At 36.3% G+C, this 14,723-nt stretch overlaps 1 protein-coding gene across 4 annotated transcripts in view; it reads left to right on the top strand.

Annotated features, from left to right (window-relative positions):
* Positions 1-14,723, top strand: part of exoc6 (exocyst complex component 6) — a 58,626-nt gene that overhangs the window by 33,426 nt on the left and 10,477 nt on the right. For 2 of the 4 annotated variants that reach the window (XM_084434775.1, XM_084434777.1), the window contains exons 16-20: positions 3,737-3,848; positions 3,934-4,068; positions 5,683-5,862; positions 6,464-6,493; positions 10,882-11,023. In XM_084434775.1, the coding sequence (XP_084290901.1) occupies positions 3,737-3,848; positions 3,934-4,068; positions 5,683-5,862; positions 6,464-6,493; positions 10,882-11,023 (599 nt within the window). The remainder of the gene's footprint in view (positions 1-3,736; positions 3,849-3,933; positions 4,069-5,682; positions 5,863-6,463; positions 6,494-10,881; positions 11,024-14,723) is intronic. The other 2 variants (XM_084434776.1, XM_084434778.1) reach the window with 1 other exon arrangement.

The raw sequence follows: 14,723 nt of genomic DNA, 5'->3' as shown, positions 1-14,723 counted from the left end.
ATTGCTATTATTTTACTAGTCATGGAATGGGAAACGTGACATTAAATAACCTATCAACAGGGGGTTTCTGTGTTCATATATTTAATAAAGGGTGCACTTGATTTTTTTTGTTTAAATCTGCTATCTGCATGACTTTATTGGCGCCGGCGCAACAATAGGTTTACGAGCTTTTCAGTTCTTCAGGAAACCTTCAGACAGTGTTTCGCTTCAGATTGAAACCAGATTGAAACCCCCCCCCCCCCCATAGATTCTATAGATATCGCGATATTGTGAATTCTTTTGCCTACAATAACCGGGGTGTGTAAAATCTAACATCGTGACAGCCCTAATGCACATCAAGGAATTTATTGGATAAATGTGTTTCAGTCGTGGTTTATGAGCATGTTTTCTTATCGGATAAAAAGTTTATCCAACTCAACTTGAATGCATACGTTTTTTTATGCTCATTTTTTGAATTTATTTCCATTTCCATCCAGCAGTTTTTTATGCAATATCCCAAAATGCGCATAAAAATAGGTGGATGGAAACATAGCTAGTGTCTCTTTCAATTAGAATTACAACATTTTATAAAGCAGCTCTCCGGTGTGTTCATGTTTTTACTCTCATCTGACCTCGACGGACTGAACAGAAGAAATTAACCTAGTTATAACCGTGTTTACTAGCTGGAGTAACTTCTGGAATGTTTGCTTTGGCAAGCTGTTCTGTTTCGAACTCCAGAAACAAACTTAGTTTGGCCTGATTTTGTTCATAATTACGTCACACCAGTTTGTTCTTCAATTTCATGCAAAGTACTAAATATCGGGGTCTTTAGTGGTTGACCAGTGCTTCGCCATGGCCAATATTTTGACCAATATTTGCACTAGGCATTTCCACAGACCATGAGCCAACGGATGAAACTTCTTTTGCTTTGAGCAGTGAGAAGAGTGTGAGGAGACCCACACGAGGCTGTCAGAACACTTATGGATTGATCTAACACAGTCTTTTTCCCTCAGCTAATCAATGCAAACGACTGCCGATTTCACACTCCTCTCTAATGGTTTCTTTGTTATTTAAGCAAGCGATAATGAGCGACCTCTGCACCTCTTCATGGAGCGTTTGCCACCTGATCACTCCTCCTAATCAACACCTCACACTGAGACACAGTCCCCAACTGTAAAATCAACACCAACCAGCAGTGTCCTGTAAACACTCACACCTTACAAGCGTTCTGGGCAGCAGTAGGGCAAGTTGTGGACCCGGTCAACACTGATTGGTGCAGACGGCAAGCATACTCTGCTTGGTTAAAGAGATTTATTCTGTAGAACAAAAAAAAGAACAAACATTATTTGTCCATGCAATGAAAGTGAAAGGGGTCCAATGTTAAAAAAAAAAGTATATTTTGCTTCCCATAGAAGAAAGTCATTTTGGGGAGTAACTAACTCAAAGTAGCCATGCGAATAATTTTTTATTACATTTCTCAGTTGTTTTTAAAACAATATAGCTTTCAGTTAGCAAGATAATTTTTCTGGCAAGTAGCAGTGCAGCACAACAAAACACTACATTGCTACAAATGGTTTTTATTTTACTCTCCCTTGCAGAAGTACCATTGCGAAGCCATATTCCTTGTCTACTTACCAAATAAATAAATAAATGGACATGAAATGTTGTTTTGAATATAAACGATTTCATTATGTTGGAAGAAAGAGTGTAAGTGTTGTGGTTGATTTAAAAACTAGCACAGTTATGTAGGAAATCAGTGGCCTGGTAAAACATTACATTAATTTATTATATACACAAAATTATTCAAAAACAGAATGCTGCAACTGAACAATCAGAATAATTTATTCTAGAGAGCTGTAATAAATTGAAATAATAATCATTCTACAATTTAGGGTACATTTTAATGTCCATTGATGATAATTATACATATTTTTAACAATTATCTTCAGAAAAATCTAATTTATCAATTAAGGGAAAGCATATTATCTCACACAAATATTAATATCAGTTTGCTTGAAATTGCCTTGATGTACTCTAAATTACAGTGTTTGCAGTGTCCATTTTTGAAGTCTCAAGTTTAAAATAGTGAGTAAAAAAAAGTTAGTCTACATTATCTATATTACATTTATTTCTAAAATCTAAATACTCTAGAATTAAAAAAAAAAATTAATTAAGTTTTAATGTAATTTTCTTTACATTAAGAAAATATTTCGCTTATTTTTTTCCAAGTTTCTATTGTTGTTTATATGTCTATGTGGTGTTTTTAATATGCTTCAAGACAAACCATGTGTAAATTCATAAGTCAAGGAAAGGCGTAGCGCCAAACATTAGTCCCAAACTGATGAGTAATATATTCTTGGGGTGCGTAGATCCAAAATTAACTCAAAAATCTGAAAAAAGATCCGCACACGAATATAGGCCAATATTCCCCAGAAGGGGAAGAAAAAGTGGACACTCGACCCATGAGAAGGAAAAGGATGTACAAGACCAAAGTCTAGTGTTTAACTTATCCACCATCCCTTTAGGTACTGATGAGGAGCAACTGCTGAACAAAGGTCTTATGTTCCTCCTACACATACCGATCCCTTTCAACTTAAAATCGAGATGTTTCAATTTTATAGATCTATCAAACTTAAGTATTTTTTTCATAAGGACAGTTCTCAAAGACATTACACGTCGGCGAATAATAAACAACCTTTACGACCATGCAGTGTATTTTGTCCTGTGGTTAACAACTCAGAGAGAGAGAGAGAGAGAGAGAGAGAGAGAGAGAGAGAGAGAGAGAGAGAGAGAGAGAGAGAGAGACGTACCCCCAATTATAGAACAAGACGTCATTTAAAAAAGTATCCTGTATCCACCTTATTCCTACGCCCCATGACGATTTGCGCGAATTATGGGTGTAACTTCCGTTAAGCGGCAAACAATCCGTGAAAAGGCTCACTCTATGAACGCAACAATACTTTTTTTAAAATCTTGGTACAATGATGACATTATTCTACTCCCCCTTAAACCATCGAACATTAAAAGGACATTTAAAAGTGTAAAAGCATTAACAAGGTACTTTCAACAGACCATAAATAACCCCAAAAGCGTGATTCTTTCCAATGAAATAACGGACAGGTTAAATATCTCTTTAGTAATAAATACTGTATTATGTAACACATGTTGCTTACTTAATCAAAAATGCGTGATACTATTTCAAAGTGATTTTTGTCATTTTGACAGATAATAAATTGTATTTACCTGTGAAAACAAAACTGGAAAGAGACGCGAGGATTTGAGGAGAATAACGAGAGATTCTTTGTGCATTCCAGTGAATTATTAATGGGGGATATATCGTATATTAAATCGGGAGAACAGACCACAAATGTGCAGTATGTTGTCCTTTTTCATACTTTTACAAAGGGAAAAAAAAGAAAAGAATCATGATGAAAAGAATACACCGACTTGCCAAAGATATTCTTGTTATAACATGTCACGTTAAAATAGCAAGTGTTACGTTATTCTGAATAATAAAAGACTCATGATGTCTGAAAATAAAACATGGAGAATTGACAGCTCATTCAGTCAAACTGACGGATCAGCTTTATTTGTAGAACGGATCAGCTTTATGAATGGAAGTTCCCCAAAACGAAAGTGCCACCCATAATTCAAAACACTGTAGGCTCGTCAGGAATAAGGTGGATAGAAAGCTTGCCAAAACTATGGACTAAGAGTGCAATGATTGAACATATTTCTTGGATAACTTGTGTTTCAGCTCAACCGAGATTGACGACATGCTCCGTAAATCCACCAATCTGCTGCTGACGAGGACGTTGAGCAGCTGCTTACAAAACCTCATCAAAAAGCCACACATAGGATTAACGGAGGTAGTGTTGATGCAATGACTTATTTTCTCTACGCAAAGCCCGGTGTGAAAATAACTTAAGTCTTCCTTTCTGTTGTGTTTTGCAGCTAGTTCAAATTATCATCAACACCACCCACTTAGAGCACGCGTGTAAATACCTGGAGGATTTTATCACAAACATCACCAATGTTTCCCCGGAAACGGTTCACACCACAAGACTCTACGGGCTTTCCACCTTCAAGGTAAAGTCATTCACAGACATGTTCTTTAATTACACATTTCACTCACTCGTATTACCGCCATGGGCACACTCTGATCAGAGATCAGCCGTCTGGAGCAGTGCGCTCAAAGTAAAGCTGTCATTGACAGCATGGGACATGAGCCGCCTCGGGCTTCATGAACTTCATAAAGAGCTTGTTTTGATGCCAGTGTGTTAAATGTATTTAAACGGAGGTGTTATCAGGTGACCTCTTTTTGAGTCATTGAGCACGCAGCAGCATGTTGGCATTGCTTAAGTTAATGTGTTGCATAAGTATTCACCCCCCCCCCCCTTTCCACATTTTGTTGTTGTACATCTTGGAGTTGCATTAGAATTTTTTTTTACCATTAAAGATCCACAAAATGTGTACCATTTGATATGCGTGCAAAATATGTTGGTAACTTCATTTTGATGGTCCCTTTTGAACATTCTGTTGACTATAAGTAACTTTGTAACTACATGTCAACTAACTCTCATTAGAGTGTTAGTAGATTGTCTGCGTAATATCTGCAAAATCGTTATTGTGATGCTCCCCAACTGACTATAAGTGATAAGTGACTATAACTGACTTTAAGCTGACCCACTGACTAGAAGTTACTTTACATCTACATTTCATCTTATTCTAACCCTACCAGTCTACTAATACTCTACTAACACTCTAATGAGACTTAGTAGACATGTAGATGCAACGCTACTTGTAGTCAACAGAATGTGTTAAAGGGACCATCCAAGTGAAAAGTGAAACCAATATGTTTGATTTTAGCATGAAAAGTTAAAGGGGTGGTTGATTATGATTTCACTTTTCTAACTTTAGTTAGTGTGTAATGTTGCTGTTTGAGCATAAACAACATCTGCAAAGTTGCAACGCTCAAAGTTCAAAGCAAAGGGAGATATTTGCTTTTAAAGAAATTGCTTTTTAAGGACTACAACAATCGGCTGGTAGGGACTGCACAAGCTTCTTCCCAGGTTAGTGACATCACAAACCCTAATATTTACATAAACCCCGCCCCCGAAACACGATTTATAGATGATCAAGACAGAATAAGCTAATCAATGACTAGAAGATAACTACACATAAGCTACATAAATTCATCAACTAACCATTCGGAAATGTTGTCTACATGTTGTCACTTCTTAAGTCTCTCCATCTTTGTCTGACTCCGGTTTGAACATAAAAGGCTACAAGTTTTTGGGATTTTCAGTACATGTCTGTGTGACGTAATCAAAGCTGCTAAGAAGGAGCTGTTGTAGCTCCACCCACTGTGCTGGGAGCAGCAGCTCATTTGCATTTAAAGGGGACAGACACATAAATGGTGCATTTTTGCTCACCCTCAAAAATGTCAATTTTAACATGCTATATAAAAATATCTGGGGGGTATTTTGAGCTAAAACTTCACATACACACTGGGGACATCAACGACTTATTTTACATCTTGTGAAAAGGGCATTATACCACCCCTTTAAACAAAAAAGCAGACATGTATTGGTTGCAAAATGAATCTTTCAATACTGTTTAAAAGCATTCCAGAATTCAATTGTTTGTGCCAGTGTTTGTACACATCTGGATGAAGTTAAATGCATGGTTTCTTATTTTTAGGATGCCAGACATGCAGCTGAAGGAGAGATATACACTAAACTCAATCAGAAGATCGATGAGTTCATTCAGCTTGCTGATTACGAATGGGGCATGTCGGAGTCGGACGGCAGGGCCAGCGGATACCTCATGGACCTCATCAACTTCCTGCGCAGCACCTTCCAGGTCTTCACGCACCTTCCGGTGAGTTCCACGTCATCCTATTCACACGCAGTCTCATCATTGTTCTGTGATCATTCTCCACCTGTGGGTTCATGTAAAGTGTGGCGTCAAAAGCATTTTTAGCTTTTTAGATGGTCATAACTGGGCAGATGTTCTAGTAGCCTTCCAGAATTGACACATTTTCTAGTTTCCACTGTTTGACATTAGGTGTAAATCTTAACATAAGCGCACAGGAATGTCGTGTTTGGTGTTATAGGTGTCATTACACAAATATAATATTCAAAAAGACATCCATTCCCAAAACCAGTCTAATCTCTGTATGTTCCTTCACATAATCAGCACAGATAACTCCCAACTCATCCATTAAAACAGAACGATACAGCTTGCTTGCGTTTCTCTTCAGCTGCACTGTCCTCTTAAACAAATTGCTTTAACCTCCAGTTTAAGTTGGTTATGCTTTGGTTTCTCAACAATGTAACCTATTTCCTGTAAGTGAATGTATCCTTTGATTTATTTTCTGCCAGGCATGCTTGGTATTTCTGATTTTCCTTTGTCTGTCCATTTATTATCGCTATACTTTCTTTCCCTGTCCGTGTTTTATTTTCTTGGGGTTTCCGCTCAGAATAACAACAATGATCATGCTGCAATGTCGGTAAGTAGACCCTCTTCGAACTGTAGAGGAGGAACAGAAAATGTACAATTATTCAGAGGCAAAAAAAAAAAAAAAAAAAAAAACATTAAAACTGCATGTTCATGTCAGCTCTGTGGACTTGCTGCCAACCTTGTTTTGCTTCCCTTTTCACGTGTAATGCAGAATGTAAACCAGATCATTTGGCATGCTACCCCTGATCTGCTGCCCATGATTGTCTGAAGCTGATACCAGTATCTGCAGAACACGCATGACATTCTTACTTGAGATTCACTAGTACCAGTATTTAAAGAGACAGTTCACCCAAAAATTCTGTCACCATTTTCTCAGCCTCATGCTGTTCCAAACCTGACTTACTTTCTTTCTTCGGAACGCAAAGGAAAATATTTTGAATAACATTTTTCCCATTAAATGAATGTGAATGGGGTCCCGAACAACACTGGACCTCATTGACTTTCATTGTATGGACAAAAGCACATTTTTCTAAATATCTTCTATTGTGTTTCGCACTGTATTTGACTTTTGTCTGATCTGTCCCTTTAAGATGATAGTCTCAACAATGAGTGTGTCTCAAATCAGAATGCTGCTTTATTAATGCTGCATAATGAAACATTATAACCTACTACACTATCAGGACAGCTGTATGTCATTACCTTTAACAAGTATACTTAGATGTTACATAATCTGTATGTTAGCGCAGCTAACTTAATTCACTCTAATTCACTAATATAAGCAATCTTAGTATAAATATAGGCCGTTAACGATTGCATTTGTGGTTTAAAGAGATATGAACACAGCATAAAGGGCTTTTAAAACAAGATAGCTGTTCAGCTCATGCTTAAATAAAACAATTCGCATTTTTCTAACACAATGGGATGCGACAAATGACAAGATATTTTGTTGATCGCTTGGTTTTTATATCTGGTGTTGTGATTGGTCCCAACCACAGTTATATCTCATTGGTCCAAAGGTCCACTTCACAACAGTGTTATTCTAGGATTATTGAGATACTTTTATAGTGTTTTTTTTTTATATATTTTGAAATCATGGTATGGTTCACAAAACTATATATTAAACATAAAGTATGTTCTGACATTATGCCATTCTGGTTAGGACACAATGTTTTTTTTTGTTTGTCAAAAATGATCTTTTCAAGGGTGAAATGTTATGTTTTATAGGGCCTGCTTTTATCGCCTCAATTTGCATTGTTTATATAAATCTCTAGAAATAAAAAGGAATGTACATGGATTTTTGAGGTTGTGAAGTTTTGGGCTTTTTGTTTTTTAATTATGCATATGTTTGGTAAATGGGATTGGTTGTTCGATGTGGTGCTAAATTTTTGTATGTTGCTTACACACAAAGTAATACATATTTAGTCTTGTTTATAGCGATCTATGATGTGTCTAATGGAAATTAACATGTGATAACATGATAATGAGAGGCTTGTTTCTTGCGGAGAGCTTTGTTTGCATTTTTTGCTTTGGGTAGAATAACCAAATGGAATTGTTTATTCATTTCTTTGCTAGTTGTCGGCATGTACTGGTGGAGCAGCTGTTGCATGAGTTTTACGTGTGTTTGAGTGTTTGACGTCTGTTATTGCCGAGTTTGACTGGTCTTTCACCTCTTTCCTCTTTTCAACCCTGCTGATTATGAGCCACGTCGGCTTGCATGAGCGACTGCTTCAGATATGAGACTTACTGTGTGTTTTTGTGTGCGTTTCTGAATTGAAAATTGAGATTTTCAAGAGTTGGAAGGCCTGTGTCATCTCCATGTTGTGCCATTACGTCCACTGATTTTAGGTTGTTTAAGGATATTATGGTATATATTTGGAAATGAATCAACATACACTTATCGCTATGCTTACTTTCATACATTCAGCCAAAAATAGTTCACCTTTTCTGTCAGTATTTACTCACCAAAATGTCGTTCCAAATTGTCTGTCCTTAGTGGAACACAAAAGGTGAAATTTATAACAATATCCAGGCCGATCTTTTAAAAATTCAATGAATTAAGGTTAAGGGCTTAAATCTGTTCTTCATACAAAGCTATATTTTGACATAAGACTTGGAACTTACAGTATGAATCATATGGACAACTTTTATGTTCTTTTTTGTCTTTTTAGTTCTTGACAGACCCATTCCCCATTCACTTTCATTATATGGAAATGATCAGTGTCTATATATATATACTACAAATCTAGAATAATAATTTATTAATGTTTAATGTTTTTTGTAAGAAGTCTTATGATCAGCAAGGTGGCATTTATTTATCATTAATTTATTAATACAGTTAAAACAGCAATATTGTAAAATATTTTTAACAATTCAAAATGACTGTTTTCTGTCTGAATTTATTTTAAAATGTAATTTATTCCTGTGATGGCAAAGCTGAATTTTTATTCATGTGATGGCAAAGACTAAACTAAAAAAACTATTCTGAAGCTGATCCTTCAAAAATCATTCTCTAGAAACATTTCTTCTTATTGTCAATGTTGGAAAAACAGCTGTTCTGCTTAGATGTATTCAAACAGAAAACAGTTATTTGACAACATTACTGTTTTTTATGAAAGCTTGTTTCCGCCACAAAATAAAACATTTTAAAAGATAATTGCGACTTTTTATCTCACAATTGCGAGTTTACATCTCGCAATTCTGACTTTATTTCTCAGAATTGCGAGATATAAAGTCAGAATTGCGTGAAATAAAGTTGCAATTGCGTGTTATAAAGTCAGAATTGCGAGATATAAAGTCAGAATTGCGTGAAATAAAGTCAGAATTGCGTGTTGTAAAGTCAGAATTGCGTGTTATAAAGTCAGAATTGCGAGATATAAAGTCAGAATTGCGAGATATAAAGTCAGAATTGCGTGAAATAAAGTCAGAATTGCGTGTTATAAAGTCAGAATTGCGAGATATAAAGTCAGAATTGCATGTTATAAAGTCAGAATTCTGACTTTTTTTCTCGCAATTGCGACTTTATATCACGCAATTCTGACTTTATAACACACAATTGCGAGTTTATATCTCGCAATTCTGACCTCTTTTCTCAGAATTGTGAGATATAAAGTCCAAATCTAAGGCAGAAAAAAGACTGAATTTTTTTTTTTTTTTTTTTTTTCAGAATAGTTTATATCTCACAATTCTGACTTTATAACACGCAATTGCGACTTTATATCGTGCAATTCTGACTTTATATCTCCCATTTGCGACTTTATTTCTCAGAATTGCGACTTTATATCTCGGAATTGCGACTTTATATCTCGCAATTGCGACTTTATTTCCCAGAATTGCGACTTTATATCTCGCAATTGCGACTTTATTTCCCAGAATTGCGACTTTATAACACGCAATTCTGACTTTATATCTCCCAATTGCGACTTTATTTCTCAGAATTGCGACTTTATATCTCGCAATTGCGACTTTATTTCCCAGAATTGCGACTTTATAACACGCAATTCTGACTTTATATCTCCCAATTGCGACTATTTTTCAGAATTGCGACTTTATATCTCGCAATTGCGACTTTATTTCCCAGAATTGCGACTTTATAACACGCAATTCTGACTTTATATCTCCCATTTGCGACTTTATTTCTCAGAATTGCGACTTTATTTCCCAGAATTGCGACTTTATAGCACGCAATTCTGACTTTATATCTCCCAATTGCGACTTTATTTCTCAGAATTGCAACTTTATATCTCGCAATTGCGACTTTATTTCCCAGAATTGCGACTTTATAACATGCAATTCTGACTTTATATCTCCCAATTGCGACTTTATATCTCCCAATTGCGACTTTATATCTCGCAATTGCGACTTTATTTCCCAGAATTGCGACTTTATAACACGCAATTCTGACTTTATATCTCCCAATTGCGACTTTATTTCTCAGAATTGCGACTTTATATGTCGCAATTGCGACTTTATTTCCCAGAATTGCGACTTTATAACACGCAATTCTGACTTTATATCTCGCAATTGCGACTTTATTTCTCAGATTTGCTACTTTATTTCTCACAATTCTGACTTCATATCTCGCAATTGTGAGAAAAAAAGTCAGAATTGTGAGATAAAAAGTCGCAATTATTATTATTTATTTATTATTCATTGGCGGAAACAAGCTTCCATAGTTTTTAGTGTATTTTTGATAAAAATCCAGCCGTGGTCAGCATAAGAGACTATTTTCAAAAACATAAAAAATCCTACCGACCACAAACTTCTGAACAGTAGTCTAAGAAAAAGACTGCTTAAGAAAAAGGGTGAAACAGCTATTCAGAGACAGTTTCAAGTTCATACTATGAATTCATTAAGACATTGATCCCAACACTGTTGCCGTGTGTAGAAGAGGACACCTGTAGTAACGGTTTGTTGGTGTGTTTGTGTGCGGCTCCTCAGGGTAAGGTGGCGCAGACGGCGTGCATGTCTGCCTGTAAACACCTGGCCACATCGCTGATGCAGATGCTGCTGGATACTGAGCTCAAACAGATCAGCATGGGAGCCATTCAGCAGTTCAACCTGGACGTCATACAGTGTGAACGTGAGTAGTTAATAATTGCATATTTACAATGCCAGCGCCACGTCATTTCAACAGTTAGCCCAATAATTAAGTTATTTACCCTCTTGTCATTCCCAGCCCTTGTACACTATAAAAGAACCATAAAATATCTCCATATTAAATTTTCAGTCGTCTGAAGCTGTTTTGAATATATCTTCCCCTCTGCTGTAATTCACTAATTAATTATACAGCCACCCCTACAAAACATGTCCATTCTGAAATTGAAAGTTTGTGCTTCACCAGAAACCATTTTCAAAGCAGAGTTATGAGTTATTAATGGCTTATACATTAACAGGCAGGCATGTCGGATTCTTGCTCTGTGAAGCGCAGCATGGCGGTAGATGCACTCATGCAGCAACTATTATTGATATTATCAGCTGTTCTCAGAAGTAGTTATCTTAGTTATAAACTTTCAAGAGAAATTCCTGATTACCCACACTCCACCTGCTCTTAGAAATCCACACCTGTTCTGATACGAACTGATTAGGAACCACTAAGTGCAACATTAGTCACTTAGTCAACATTCATTCTTTTGCTGCATTTTCATGCAATACCCACCCATATTAGGAATAGTTCACCCAAAAAGAAAAATAATTTACATCTTAATGCTGTTTCAAAGCCATATGACAAACCTGTAGTCTGTGGAACACAAAATGAGATGTTTTCTGAAAGAAATTAATACTTAAATTCAGCAAGGATGCATTAAAGGGTTTTTTTTTTTTTTTTTTTTTTAAGTGACATTAAGATGTTACATTTCAACATTGATAATAAGAAATTTCTTGTTTTTCAAGAAGCTTCTTGAGCAGCAAATCATATTAGAATGATTTCTGAAGGATCATGTGACACTGAAGACTGGAGTAATGATGCTGAAAATTCAGCTTTGCATCACAGGAATAAATTACATTGTAAAATATTATGTAAAAATATATAATACCTTGCACACCCAAACCTGTAGTTGATTAAATGTACAACGTAAACTAAAAAATCTCGCACACCACTTGAACTGGCTGAATCACTAACACACAACGTTTCGCTACTGTTGATGGGAACCAGTTGATGATTCTGCAAGTTCGAGTGGTGTGCGAGATTTATTTTCATTTATTGTAAAATGTAATAAAATAGAAAACGTTTATTTTAAATGTTGAAACTAGGGCTGTAGTACTCGTTTTTCTATGGTCTCGGACTTGTCTCGGACTCGCTGGTATTCGGACTCGGACTTGTCTCGGTCTCGGCCACTGGTCTTGCCAAATATGGCTTTTGGTCTCGAACGAGTCCAGGAGTCTTTATTATGTTCCCAGTAATCCCACATACGTCGCCGCGATATTAAAACAAAATATTATTGGAGGGAAAGTGAAACACTGGCCACTTAATAACTATGGGCATTTCGGGTCTTTTTCGTGAGCCGGCTCGTTTCACTAAGCTCACTGAAAAGAGCCGGCTCTTTTTCGTGAACGGGCTCGTTTGATCAGCTCACTGAAAAGAGCCGGCTCTTTTGACTCACAAACGGCTCTTTAAAAAATAAATGTTTAAATAAACTCGCTGAAAGTCCACCGCTAGTGCAACGTGAATATTCACATTTTTGATTGTCCATAACACCCCGAAAACTAGCCTGCTTGCCTTGCACATCTAATTAATGGGCAAAGGTTTCCGACTTTTTTTCTTACCTTTCTTACTTTGCCTATTCCACGAGTGGTAACGTTAGGCTCCAATGACTGGCTGTTTTAAAATATAGCTAATATCGAAACAAAATAACCCAGCTCATAACTTGCAGGTTTGCTTAGTGGCAAACTTTTTTCATTTGATTGCTTCAGCCGCCACCCGCCTGAATTTAATTAAAATATTATTTTTCGTCACGTCATCCGCCCGATCCGCGGTTTATCCGCATCTCTTGTGTGTGTGTGTGTGTGTGTCTGTGAGTTGGCTCGGCCTTCCCTCATGCAGTTTAATTGGTTGACATCGCGTGATTGACAGGAACAGAATGTGAGGCTGATCAGACAGTCGAAACGAATGTGTGTGCTCCGGCCTATATAATTTTTATTTTATTTTTTTATTTTTTTTGTTCTTTGAATTTGTCAATTATTTTAAATAAAATTAAAATTATTAATTATTTCATAGTGATTTAATTTCTATAGGCTATAGCCTATATTTTTTTAGCAGACTTTTTTTTTTCCTGTCCTGGACTCGGTCTTGACTCGGACTCGAACCTTTTTGGACTCGGTCTTGACTCGGACTCGAACCTCTTTGGACTCGGTCTTGACTTGGACTCGACTAGTCCTGGTCTTGGACTTGTCTTGGACTCGACAAAGGTGGTCTTGACTACAGCCCTAGTTGAAACTATTTCTCAATATTTCAATTTTTTTTATCCATTAAATTGCAGCCTTGGTGAGAATAAGACCATAGGCTATTTTGTAACGTAAATTCATATTTATATATTACAAATATTTAAATTTTTGAATCAATTTTGAGTACACTCGACCACTAGTGGGGTTGACCTTAACCCCTTAACGCCTGAATTTATAAAGCTGTATATAAAAAAAAAAATTCTGTGTGTTTTTGACTTTAAGTAGATGGTAAATAATGTTGAGATTATCAATTTCACTTTTGCACAACAAATAAATAGAAATTTTGGTATGTTGCAAATTTGCGACAACAGGCATTTAGGGTAATTTTGGTATGTTGCAAATTTGCGACAGTGGGCATTTAGGGTATTTTTTTACAAAATGGAAAAATTAATAAAACACATTTTCCCATCTCAGGAATGTAGATTTTATTCATGGCACAAAGTTGTTAGAACTTATAAACTTTATACTTATAAACTTTGACAAATTAATGAATCTTGACAACAGCAAGAAACAAAACACTCTCCTACTCCCTAACATTGACAGTAGTTTTTATACATTCCATGTTACACTCTGTTTAACTCTTTCCTTGTTTCTCCAGTGCATACATTATATATTCTTATAGTGTTATATCCTAACATGCTATTTTTTGTGGGGAAAAAAAAATACTTTTTTTTGGCTGAAACCATCTAAATACAGCATTATTATAATATGTAGCCATTAGCCCAATCCAGCCGTTATGGCCCAATGTCGCAAATTTGCTACAAACAGAAATCTACAAAGTACGTAAAAAATATTCGTCACATGAAGTCTATATGAATAACATAGCTATAGAAGCAATCAATAAGCTGGTACATATTTTTATCTTAGCACAACTTAACTCATTTTGGGAAATTTCTCCACATTTGCGCACTTGATATGCGGATTTTGCAAAACAAAATATTAGCTTCGGTGAACCGGATGTAGTTCCCACTCCGACCGCTCCTACGATAAACCAGTGCGTGCAAAATGTTCCTAGGTATGTATCGAATGTGCACAAACAGGCATTGGGGGAAAACACACGCTATCTCGCCTGCAGTCTGAATGGAAGGGGTTTGTTGCAAATTCGCGACAGTGGGCGTTAAGGGGTTAAAATGACACTGTCCCAAGTCCAAAGTCTCTATGGTATTCTCAATTTTTTTGTGAAATGTAGAACCTGATCTTGTTGAGGTTTCATCTCTTAAATATCTCCCTAGGGAAGCACATAAGCCTTTAGTTCTAAATGGCACAATAGAGATGTCAGAGCAAAGTGTTCATCAATAATGTTAATATGTAGACAGCTCTTTGGTTCTAGCATCGCATCT

The sequence above is a fragment of the Rutilus rutilus genome (genome assembly GCF_951802725.1).
Source record: "Rutilus rutilus genome assembly, chromosome: 16".
In the NCBI taxonomy this organism is placed as follows: Eukaryota; Metazoa; Chordata; class Actinopteri; order Cypriniformes; family Leuciscidae; genus Rutilus; species Rutilus rutilus.
This window is presented reverse-complemented; position numbering and strand designations above follow the sequence as displayed.